Source organism: Oncorhynchus mykiss, chromosome 2 (genome assembly GCF_057628025.1).
Source record: "Oncorhynchus mykiss isolate SJ-2025 chromosome 2, ASM5762802v1, whole genome shotgun sequence".
NCBI lineage: Eukaryota > Metazoa > Chordata > Actinopteri > Salmoniformes > Salmonidae > Oncorhynchus > Oncorhynchus mykiss.
This window is the reverse complement of record NC_143023.1, coordinates 14,317,900-14,330,411: the sequence shown is the minus strand read 5'-3', so window position 1 is coordinate 14,330,411 and position 12,512 is coordinate 14,317,900. Positions and strand designations below refer to the sequence as shown.

Sequence of the window (12,512 nt, the reverse complement as noted above, 5' to 3'; positions counted from 1 at the left end):
CCCATAAGGAACCACTGTGGTCTGGGCCGGCAGCCTTGCAAGGGTTAACACGTTTAAGTGTCTTACTCACATTAGCTACGAAGAAGGAGGGGGGGCGCAGTCCTTGGTGGCACTGTATTATCCTCAAAGCGGGCAAAGAACATGTTTAGTTTGTCTGGAAGCAAGATGTTGGTGTTCATGACGTGGCTGGTTTTCTTTTTGTAGTCTGTGATTACCTGTAGTCCCTGCCACATAGTTCTTGTGTCTGAGCCATGGAATTGCGACTCCACTTTGTCTTTATACTATTTATACTGTTCACTTGTTTGATTGCCTTGCGGGGGGAATAACAACACTGTTTGTATTCGGCTATATTCCCAGTCATCTTTCCATGCATCTGAAACTTTACACAATGCTGCACAGGGTGGGAGTTACCATTTCTCTCACTCTATACAGGAGAAATATCTAAATGTGACAACAAACTGACAATATCATCCTGCAAAAATAATTATTCACTGTACTACTACTGTAAAAGACATTACCAAACAAACTGAGGATACGATTCCATGTTTGCTGATTCTGTCCTGGGCCGCCCATCATGATTAACAAAGGGTTGAAACTAGAGACAGGAGTAGCAGTGGTCATGTCAGTCTGTTGAGATTAAATAAAGCATTACAGATCATGTCAAGAGCATTGTGATGAAAGATTGCCATAGGCTGAATTGAGAGACTGGGCTACATAGTTTAGTCCCAATGTAGAAGATTTATTTTCTTAAAAATTCTAACTTAACAAAAAATACTTGAGTCCTTTTAGCTCCTTGTAGAGCAAAGGCACAAAAATAACAAAAGCAATATGTTCTCAAACCTAACAAAGAATGTACTAATGCTGACTAACAAAAACACATGTAGCTTACTGGGTTTAAACCAGTGAAGCATGTTGAAAGAATAATAATTTTAACTTTACCTAACTTCAAAATCATCATCAAATCAAAGTTTATTGGTCACGTACACAGATTTGCAGGTGTTATGGCAGGTGCATGGAAAAGATTGTGTTACTAGCTCCAACAGTGCAGTAGAACGTCTCGCAAATACAATCCAAATACACAATCATGAAAACAATCCAAACAACAAATCAAGAAATAGGAGAAATAAGAACAGGGGGGTGTAGTAGTAAGTTTATCAGAACAGGGGGGTGTAGTAGTAAGTTTATCAGAACAGGGGGGTGTAGTAGTAAGTTTATCAGAACAGGGGGGTGTAGTAGTAAGTTTATCAGAACAGGGGGGTGTAGTAGTAAGTTTATCAGAACAGGGGGGTATGGTAGTAAGGCCAATAGCAGTCTACCATGTCTTTGGCCTCCTCGTATGTGGTGAACTCACAGATGGGGGAAATTGGTGGCGTTCCTGGCTCACAGAATCTCAGATGGCCTCTCAAATTGTACATATCGAAGTTCAACATCTGAGAGGAACAGAATTTTTCATCATCTTAATTGATAACTAGACTTTTGATTGCTGATTGTAAAGTCTTGTTGCTTTGGCAACATTGTTATACCTTTAAAAGTTATACCAACAAAGCAGTTGTCTTAAAACCTATCCTGGAGAGATACAGGGTGTGCAGGGTTTTGTTCCAGGCACCACTTACACACAGATTACACTTCTAAAGGTCTTGATAATTAGTTGCTTAATTGAATCAGGTGTGTTAGAGTTGGGCTAGAACTAAATCCTTTACACCCTGTTACTTTCCGGTACAAACATTGTTGATCCAATCAATAGAGTTGATGTGAAATCTAACCTGTGAACCGTCCATGTGGAACGCTACAGCAATGTTGTCCCAAACGTAGAACTGGTGTTTCTGTGGATCAGGGATCAGGTGGGCTACATCCTGGTTCTGGTAGGGCTTTGGCACCAGTTTGAAGCTGTGGAAAGGAAGTAAAAGTGTGAGTCAATTCAAATTGTAATTAAAGCATCCCATGCTATAATTGAGAGTGATTTTTGTACTTATTATTGCTACGTTACATCTAAAGTAACTGACATATTTAGCATTGCATGGAAATGTTTTGAGTCTGCACATTGTTTACATTGATCTGTGAATTATACCAGGGGCGCAATTTGGTTTTAGAAGTGGGGGGGGGATAACCGCTCTAAGGCTTCCACATTGTCCTAAAGCCCACCGGTGCCACGTTTTGTATCACAGTGCAATGATAAAACTGGGGGGAACAAACATCCAATTTCAGAATGTAGAGGGGTCATGTCCCCCCCCCCCCCATCCCCAGTAGAAGTTGTGCCCACTCTAACCTGTGTGTCTCACACATGGCCTCGGGTCTCCAAATGATTTGTCCATCTCTGTAAGCGCAGACTCCATCGTCATTGTCCTGGAGGAGAGGGTACTTCTCAAAGAGGTCGTTGTTGTAGTGACTGTGGACTAGCACTGAGTACATCACCTCCTGTTTGTACAGGACTGTCTCATACACACGCAGGATTGGCTCGTGTCCAACGCATAGCTAAAAAAAAGACAAACACCTTCAATATCATTAAATTACATATTCTTGTTTCTTTAAATTATTTGACCACAAATTCTAACATGGTCTCGGTATGTACCCAGCAGTCCTGTATGTTTATTCTACAGATGTTTTAACAGTTCCATTAACAAGACTTCAGTACCTGTTCCCGGTATCTCTTAAGCAGCTCCTCCAGGGGGTAGGTGAAGCGGTAGGAGCCCAGCCGAGAGGTGTCCAGGAAGGCAGGTGAGGTGGCGAACCTCTGCAGGAAGGATTTCTGCTCCCTGGCCTGCTCCTCTGTCCTGTCAGGGTACCTGGTCTGGAGCAGACGTTGTTCAGCCGAGGCCATCTCCTCTGCTCCCAAAGACAAGCTCCACCACAGCAGGTCCAAACCCTCTGGCCCCTCTTCTGGGTCCTCTGGCCCCTCTTCTCGGTCCCTAGCACAGAACCCCCCTTCGCTTTCGACGGCTATGCCAAATAGCCCGCCACCATTCGTGTCGTGTCTGAGCTGGGAAACCCAGAACTCTGGCCTTGGGTATTTTGGGATGTTGTCTTTGAAGAGGTACTCGTTGTGAATGCCCTGAGCTTTCAGTCTCAGTCCTAGGTACGGCAGTTTCAAGTGCTCGGCCTGGACAGCAAACTCCTGGTGTCCTCTGTGGTTATGGCGCACAACCACGTCCATGTTCTGCTCTCACTTCAGCGTTGTCTGAGGAAAATTTGGAAGAAAAGTTTAAAATACCAAAAAGGAAAACATTAGTCTAACGAACGAGAACTAATGTGTCTTCTGAAACCACCAACATACAGTAACACAGAGTGATGTGGGATGTTTGGAAAGTATTGGAGAAAGAAGAAGTGTCAGTCTGCGTTTACTCAGTCAGCAATTTAATATGTAGGCTACCATAAAAATTTACTGTACAACCTAAAGGTTAAAGAGGTGAACCATTGCCCACAGGGTTGCTGGTTCAAATCCCATGCCTGTTGAGATTAGGAATGTGGGACAGCAAAAGCTCTGGACCAGAGCTAGTCTGTCAGTAAACTAAGAGCTCAAAATACTTTGAGAATTTACAGCTTGAGCACATGTTGAAAAGTTGGTCAGCACTCTAGCAACATCTTTACTTAGGTGACCAATGAAAGAATATTGAAGCCAGTCACGTGCTCCCGACCCTCCCATCATAAAAAACACCAACATTATTCGACTTAAAGTAACTGTCCAGTGAAAATAGACAGTTATACCCAAATAATGTTGACTAATCTTATACTCATATAAGGCCAAAGCATATATATATACAAATTAAAAAATAACACCTTAAACTTGTATCTCAAACAGACATTTAAAAAAATGCTTGCTTTTTCCTCAGAGTATGATGCCATACTCCTGAGGAGGATGAGCTGGTCAATCAGTGGTCTACTTGCATGAATATTTTAATTACTGGTGTAGAGGAGTGGCCTAACATTATGATAATGTCTATTTAATTGGGTAACTAATGGTGTAATTTAAAATATGTGTTTTCTATATTCCACCATAAACAGGGCACCATCTATCATTTCAATTGATAGGAAACTTTCTTAGTGAGTAGGGATAAAACATAGGCCTATGTGTCACAATTATAATCTGAAGGTAAGCAAGGGTGCTTTCCAGTTACCAACTACGCTTATGTCTGAGCAGCAGAAGGATTTTGGTCGGCAGTGGCCATTATTCGAGCCACGCTTTTATAATTCAGTTCGAATGGAGAGTGAGGGCGGGGCTAGGTGCTGTGGCTCCTTGCCTGACTGGCTGAAACGTTCTGTGTTCTCGCTCAGCAGGGAAGGAAAGGTCTCGTTTACCCAGCCCTGGGAGGAGAGTCCCTTTCCTTAGGGCATGGTTCCCCAACTGGCGGCCCGCGGGCCAAATCTGGCATGCCAGCAAAATGATTTGGCCCCTATCTAAATGATGAAAAAGTTACATTTTAACTTCATTCATGTGGAGAGAGAATGCAGGATACAGTGAATTAATAAAAAAGTTGGCGGACCATTTTGTGGTGGTGAAACGTAAAGCTGCAACCGCGGCGCAATCAATAGGAGGTGAACAGCGCCTGGTACTGAAAATATAGCTAACTTGTGTGGGAGTTAATGCAATGTAACTAGGTGCAGTTGCTATGCTGAGAAAACAGGACAATAATCACATTAACAGGAAGTAGAAATGATATAATCTAGTGCATTTGTTGCTTCTGGGCAAAACAAACATGCCAATGATTACATTAAAACAATGTACATGAGTACATTAGCTAAGGCCATAATTACATTTGTTACATCTGGACATACTAATGACAGGAGAACGTGGAGGGAGGATGGTAGCAAAATGACCAACATGTGAAATGTGAAGTATGCAATAAATTTATTATTTTTTGTATTACATAAGGGGTCCTGCCACCATTATAATCTAACCTGAAGCAGATGTGGGCGTTACTAGGTGTGAACAAGCAAGAACTCGGACTAAAAGATAATGGTGGTGGAAGGACAAGGGGAGTGATTTCATACCATATGCTGTGTGTGAGGCTGCAAAACTATAAAGGCAGAGCTCTTTGCTCAGATAAGTTTGTTGTTCCATGGATCAGCACGGCTTTGCTACTCTGTATTAAAATCTATATTGAATTCACAAGCTCTAGTAAGAGTCTTGCTATGCAAGTGTAGCACAGCAACATACATAAAAAACCTACACCAGTTCAACACTAATGTTCATTTTAATTTGACTTTACAAACAACACCAGGGCTTAATTGAAGTATATTTCTTCAGAGTCTAGGCCTATATGAAATACTGGCTGAGGTGGGCTATGAGGCTTAACATCATCTTTCACAATGAAAAAATATTTGGCCTAATAGAAGTAGGATTTTTTTTATGAGGACTACTTACAATTGCAATTGGACAAAAATGTAGCATCCAACATAAAACCATAATTTAAAGAAAAAAGGCGCTGTCTGTAGCTCAATGTCTGTATCTGAATGTCTGTAGCTCAATGTCTGTATCTCAATGTCTGTAGCTCAATGTCTGTATCTGAATGTCTGTAGCTCAATGTCTGTATCTGAATGTCTGTAGCTCAATGTCTGTATCTCAATGTCTGTAGCTCAATGTCTGTATCTGAATGTCTGTAGCTCAATGTCTGTATCTGAATGTCTGTAGCTCAATGTCTGTATCTGAATGTCTGTAGCTCAATGTCTGTATCTCAATGTCTGTATCTGAATGTCTGTAGCTCAATGTCTGTATCTGAATGTCTGTAGCTCAATGTCTGTATCTGAATGTCTGTAGCTCAATGTCTGTATCTGAATGTCTGTAGCTCAATGTCTGTATCTCAATGTCTGTATCTGAATGTCTGTAGCTCAATGTCTGTATCTGAATGTCTGTAGCTCAATGTCTGTATCTGAATGTCTGTAGCTCAATGTCTTTATCTGAATGTCTGTAGCTCAATGTCTGTATCTGAATGTCTGTAGCTCAATGTCTGTATCTCAATGTCTGTAGCTCAATGTCTGTATCTGAATGTCTGTAGCTCAATGTCTGTATCTGAATGTCTGTAGCTCAATGTCTGTATCTGAATGTCTGTAGCTCAATGTCTGTATCTGAATGTCTGTAGCTCAATGTCTGTATCTGAATGTCTGTAGCTCAATGTCTGTATCTCAATGTCTGTAGCTCAATGTCTGTATCTGAATGTCTGTAGCTCAATGTCTGTAGCTCAATGTCTGTATCTGAATGTCTGTAGCTCAATGTCTGTATCTGAATGTATGTAGCTCAATGTCTGTAGCTCAATGTCTGTAGCTCAATGTCTGTAGCTCAATGTCTGTATCTGAATGTCTGTAGCTCAATGTCTGTATCTGAATGTCTGTAGCTCAATGTCTGTATCTGAATGTCTGTAGCTCAATGTCTGTATCTGAATGTCTGTAGCTCAATGTCTGTATCTCAATGTCTGTAGCTCAATGTCTGTATCTGAATGTCTGTAGCTCAATGTCTGTATCTGAATGTCTGTAGCTCAATGTCTGTATCTGAATGTCTGTAGCTCAATGTCTGTATCTGAATGTCTGTAGCTCAATGTCTGTATCTGAATGTCTGTAGCTCAATGTCTGTATCTCAATGTCTGTAGCTCAATGTCTGTAGCTCAATGTCTGTAGCTCAATGTCTGTATCTCAATGTCTGTAGCTCAATGTCTGTAGCTCAATGTCTGTATCTCAATGTCTGTAGCTCAATGTCTGTAGCTCAATGTCTGTAGCTCAATGTCTGTATCTCAATGTCTGTATCCAGATAGACGTGTAATGACAGAACAGAAAATACTGTCAGCTTGAGACCTAAATATCCCTGGATAAGCACTCACAATAATGTTAGTATTTACTAAATACAGTCATATAGGCCAATAAGTTACTTACTCAATGGGAGCTGGATGTGATTTTGATGCGCAGGCAGTCATCGATTGACTTATATGAAATATTTTTCCTGTCGTGAATCTATATTGCGTTCATAGAGGAAAATGAGGACTCGCAGGTGTAAATCAATCCAAACATTGTTAGCAAATAAAATGCAAGTTACTTTATTGTGCTGTATTCCTCTGAGCATGCCACCCAAAACGCTACAAGGCCTCCGCACTCCTGAGCACATCCCTGCGAGGGTATCGTTTTCTTAACAAGGGAGGAGAATTCTCCACCTGTGCGGACTGTGAGAGGATCACGTAAAAACGCAATGATATCCGTGGGCATGGTGCAGTCTTCAAATCCCAGCCAAATCTGGTGGAGAAGTTGTCCCTCAGCTGGTTGATGAAATCTTGAAATCACATCTGTGACCATGCTGGGCATGGTCACTCTCCCTGTCGTTTATTCACTGTGCTGAAGTGCAGTAGCCTTCCAGATTATTAATCCAAATCGAACAACTCAATCTTCCTAGTAAAGGCCTCAAGTTTTTACACCATTTTCTACGACTGTTTTCCCTTTTACTTATAACTGCACTTTTAACCTGTTTAAGTGACAGAATATATCAGCTTGCCGTTAATGCTTCAGTGTTTCTACCTGGGCCTCTGTCTCGGGCGGGAAGGCCACTTTGAAAGTTACATGCTTAGATCCATAATGATCTCTGAGATTTAATTATTTCCAAACAGGGACATTTTCATCTCTCTGTACATTCTTCCTTGAAATTTCGATTTTCATTATCCAACTTTCTTTTGATACTTTTTAAGAGCAACATTTTGTCTTGATTTAAAGCTAATTGTTCTGAACGAATGTTGACTTAAAAGATTAGTGTAGCCTACAGTAGTCTATGTAGACCTGTTTTCCCCCACCAATCAACGCACCGAGAAATAGACAAAAATAACATGGTGATTTTTTTATTTTTATGTTATTTGTTGTTGTTTGGTTTGCAGAATACCCCTTTAAGAAACACCACCAATCTGAAAATACACTTTTCTTATATGTGGGGGAAAAGGGCACCCCTAGACCCCTATCTGTGTGTGCCTGAATAGGGGCCCTTATCCTTCCACAGTGTTACATTGAGCCTGATTAAAGTGTTTTCCACGCCATCTTGAGCTGTTGTCATCTGATCATAATTATAAGTAAACACAAAACATTGTGTGGGACCAAACACTTTACTTGCAGGTCAACAGGAATTTATGGACGTGTTGAAGTCAGTTGCAGGTCAAGTGGTTCTCTCTCAGGCCATGCATAGCTGACCTGGCTAGCATAGATAACGGTCCTCATAATAATATAGCACCATCTGCTCTGGTAGTTTTCCATCGTGAAAGATTGGTTCTGAGTTCTGTTCTCAGTAAAAACCAGCACAAATCCTCTGTAGGTCAAATATTCCCAATCTCTGAATGGAGGGTGTCCTCTGATCACTTTTAAAAAATCTACAAAAAACTATTGTTGTCAATATCCTATTTGAATGAACACTGCACTATATTTCCTTGGATTGATCATTTCCAACAGACCCTAACACTCTGCTGCGTTAAGCCATTGGTTCATTATCCTTTGAGTAGGAGTCACCATATATATGGCTCTATATTTCAGAAAAGACAATGTGTCTAAATATGACAAAAACTAACAGTATCACCCTGAATGAATTATGACCTACTGCACTACTTACTGTAAGATACACATCACCCTGCCAAACAAACTGACTTCCTACATTTACATTTTGAGGATAACATTCCTTGTTTGCCCATCCCACCGTGGGTATCACTTAAAACGGTCTGAAACTAGAGAGGATTAGCCGAGTTCATGTCAGTCTGTTGATATTAAATACAACATTAAAGATAATGCAAAGAGCATTGTGATGAAGGATTGCCATAAGCTGAATTGAGAGACTGGGCTGTGTAGTTTAGTTATTATCTAGAATATGGATTTTCTCCTACATTTTCAAAAGTAAGTACAGTGCACTGGTCGACAATGCGCTTTTGACTCAATCCCGGCTGTTGTACTGTCTGGCTTTGACATCAGAAGAGGTATTTTATTAAAATGGCCACTGGTTGATTATCAAGGGGCCCAAGTAGGCTAGGGGGGGTGTTATACGAATTTCCAGGTGAACAAAAGGGAGAGCAGTGGTAGGTAAAGTCAATCAACAATCAATCCGGTTTATTTCAAGTTTCAAAAGGGAAACACCACCCAGCACAGAAACTTTCTCTGATTGCAGTGTTAGAAAAAGTACTACATTCTCAAGTAAAGCTCCCTTAATAGAAAATGACTCAAGTAAAGCTCCCTTAATAGAAAATGACTCAAGTAAAAGTGAAAGTCACCCAGTAAAATACTACTTGAGTAAAAGTATTTGGTTTTAAAAAAAATAATGTAGTTGCTAAAATATAATTAAGTATAAAAAGTTAAAGTTATATTATGAATAATTAAAAATTCCTTATATTAAGCAAACCAGACATCACAATGTTCTTGTTTTTTTTTATTTACGGATATCCAGGGTCACACTCCAACACTCAGACATCATTTACAAACAAAGCATTTGTGTTTAGTGAGACTGCCAGATCAGAGGCAGTTGGGATGGCGAGTGATGTTCTCTTGATAAGTGTACGAATTACCATTTTATGTCATGATACGCATTCAAAATGTAACGGGTACATTTGGGTTTCAGGGAAAATGTATGGAGTCAAATGTACATCATTTTCTTTAGGAATGTAGTGAAGTAAAATTAAAAGTTGTCAAAAAATATAAATAGTAAAGCAAAGTACAGATACCCCCAAAAAACTACATTTGTAGTACTTTAAAGTATTTTTACTTAAGTACTTTACACCATTGCTTGATTGATGGTGCTGCTGTCTGCATTAGGGCAAATAAGTCAGGCTGAGTTTCACCAGCCTGTGCGACAGGGTCTAGGAGTGTTTTATACACGGCATGGAACATTAATAATAAAGTACTTACGGTCAAGTTGAAGACTGCTAAACACTGCTAAGCTTTACTTGACGCAGGATCACTGTTGAAGCAGGACCAGTGTCTTGAAAAGCAGGCTCACTTTGTCTTATTCTTTTCCTGTTCTTTTGTGTTTATTTTTTCCTCCGCACCACTCTGAACAGCATCAATAGTTAGGCTCAACTTTCGTTTCTTTCAACGCTGATCTTTCAGGGGGTTTCCAGTCCGCAAGCTGCAGTAGCCAATCACGTTCAGTATCTACATACCGTTACCGTGTTACCCTCACTGGCCAATGACAAGCTCATTGGCATTTCCTTTTGTCTACTTCAAACTTGCAGACGCTTTAACCGACTCCAAAACTATTTCTACACCATGTTTTCAGCTTTACAAGGCCTGATGAAGACAATGCACAGTTGTGAATGCTACAGTCATTTTGTGAAAATGTATTATTTGTCTAAAAACATGTTTTTCTCGATGGGTACTCAGACTACTATAGGCTGTAGATATGCCATACCAGATCCCACATATGCTATACCAGCTCGCACTGAGGTAATATCAAGACGGCTATTTGGCCTTAGGTACTCAGACAAGGCTGTAGTAGAGTTGTGAATGCTACACTATTTTTGTGAATATTTTTCGCTTTTTGAAGACAATTTAGAGTTTAAAATGCTTTTTTTGTGTGAAACGGATTGTGTGTCTGAAAGCATGCATTTTACTACCTCTGGGTACTCAGACAAGGCTGGAGATCAGGGTTCATCTACTAGGTTTGGCCTACACTACAAATTCAACAACAATTTTAACACATCTGATTAGTACATAATACATTCAGTGGCAATAATATAATAATTTCGATCCGATAACGCTCATAAAATCACCATGTCTCTATTAAATAATTATTTGTGTCTATTTCTCTGTGAGTTGATTGCTGGGGGAAAACAGGTCTACATAGACTACTGTAGGCTACACTAATCTCTTTTAAGTCAACATTCGTTCAGAACAATTAGCTTGATAGAAAGATAAATTGTCCTCTTAAAAAGTATTAAAAGAAAGGTGGATAATGGAAAGTTTCAGGGAAAAATATACAGAGAGATATGCGTTCATCTTACCATATTATTTTATCACTGCCAAGCCGGTGTGACTAATTTATTTGCAATGAAAATGTCGCTGTTGTCAAAGAATTCAATCTCAGACGTTATTATGAATCCAAGCATGGAACTTTCAAAGTGACCTTCCCGCCCCAGAGGCCCGACGCAGAAACATTGAAGCATTAACTGCAAGCTAGACACAGCTTTTTTGGCTGACATATTCTGTCACTTAAACAGGTTAAATCTGCAGTTACAAGTAAGAGGGAAAACAGTCGTGGGCATGGTGTAAAAACTTGAGGCCTTTACTAGGCAGCTTGAGTTGTTCGATTTGGACTTGTAATGTGGAAGGCTGCTGCACTTCTGCACACTGAAGAAACGGCAGGGAGATTGACCAGGCCCAGCAATGCCACAGATGTGAAGCAGGATTTCGTCAAGTAGCTGAGGGACAACTTCTCCACCAGATTTGAAGACGACAGCAGGCCCAATGATATCATTGCGTTTTACGTGATCCTCTCACAGTCCACCTTGGTGGAGAATTCTCCTCCCTTGCTAAGACGACGATACCCTCGCTGGACAATTCAAACTGAGCTGATTGAATTCCAGACATTGAGCCACATCAATGATGTGCATTCGGAAAGTATTCAGACCCCTTGACTTTTTCCACATTTTGTTACTTTACAGCCTTATTCCAAAATTGATTAAAAAATGTTTTTCCCTTATCAATCTACACACAATACCCCATTATGACAAAGCAAAAACAGGATTTTAGAAATGTTTGCAAATGTATTACAAATAAAAACTGAAATATCACATTTACATAAGTATTCCAACCATTTGCTCAGTACTTTGTTGAAGCACCTTTGGCAGCTATTACAGCCTCAATTCTTCTTGGGTATGATGCTATAAGCTTGGCACACCTGTATTTGGGGAGTTTCTCCCAGTCTTCTTTTCAGATCTTCTCAAGCTCTGTCAGGTTGGATGGGGAGCATCGCTGCACAGCTACTTTCAGGTCTCTCCAGAGATGTTCGATCGGGTTCAAGTCCGGGCTCTGGTTGGTCTACTCAAGAACATTCAGAGACTTGTCCTGAAGCCACTCAAGGGTTGTCTTGGCTGTGTGCTTAGGGTTGTTGTCCTGTTCGATGGTGAACCTTCGCCCCAGTCTGAGGTCCCCTGGAGCAGGTTTTCATCAAGGATCACTCTGTACATTGCTCGGTTAATCTTTCCCTCGATCGTGACTAGTCTTCCAGTCCCTGCCGCTGAAAAACATCCCCACAGGTGACGCTGCCACCACGTGCTTCACCGTAGGAATGGTGCCAGGTTTCCTCCAGATGTGATGCTTGGTATTCAGGCCAAAAAGTTAAATATTGGTTTCATCAGACCAGAATCTTGTTTCTCATGGTCTGAGAGTGCTTTAGGTGCCTTTTGGCAAACTACAAACAAGCTGTCATGTGCCTTTTACTGAGGAGTGGCTTCCGTCTGGCCACCACTCTACCATAAAGGCCTTATAGGTGGAGTGCTGCAGAGAAGGTTGTCCTTCTGGAAGGTTCTCCCATCTCCACAAAGGAACTCTGGAGCTCTGTCAGAGTGATCATCGGGTTC

At 40.7% G+C, this 12,512-nt stretch overlaps 1 protein-coding gene across 1 annotated transcript; it reads right to left on the bottom strand.

The window, feature by feature from the left end:
* Positions 1-718: 718 nt before the first annotated feature.
* Positions 719-10,122, bottom strand: LOC110507970 (uncharacterized). Its single transcript, XM_021588400.3, has 5 exons — positions 9,841-10,122; positions 2,633-3,175; positions 2,267-2,472; positions 1,764-1,887; positions 719-1,430 (listed from the first exon to the last, which is right to left on the bottom strand). Exons 2-5 carry the CDS (start codon positions 3,149-3,151, stop codon positions 1,275-1,277), a joined length of 1,005 nt encoding a protein of 334 aa, XP_021444075.1. The 5' UTR covers positions 3,152-3,175; positions 9,841-10,122; the 3' UTR covers positions 719-1,274.
* Positions 10,123-12,512: the final 2,390 nt, after the last annotated feature.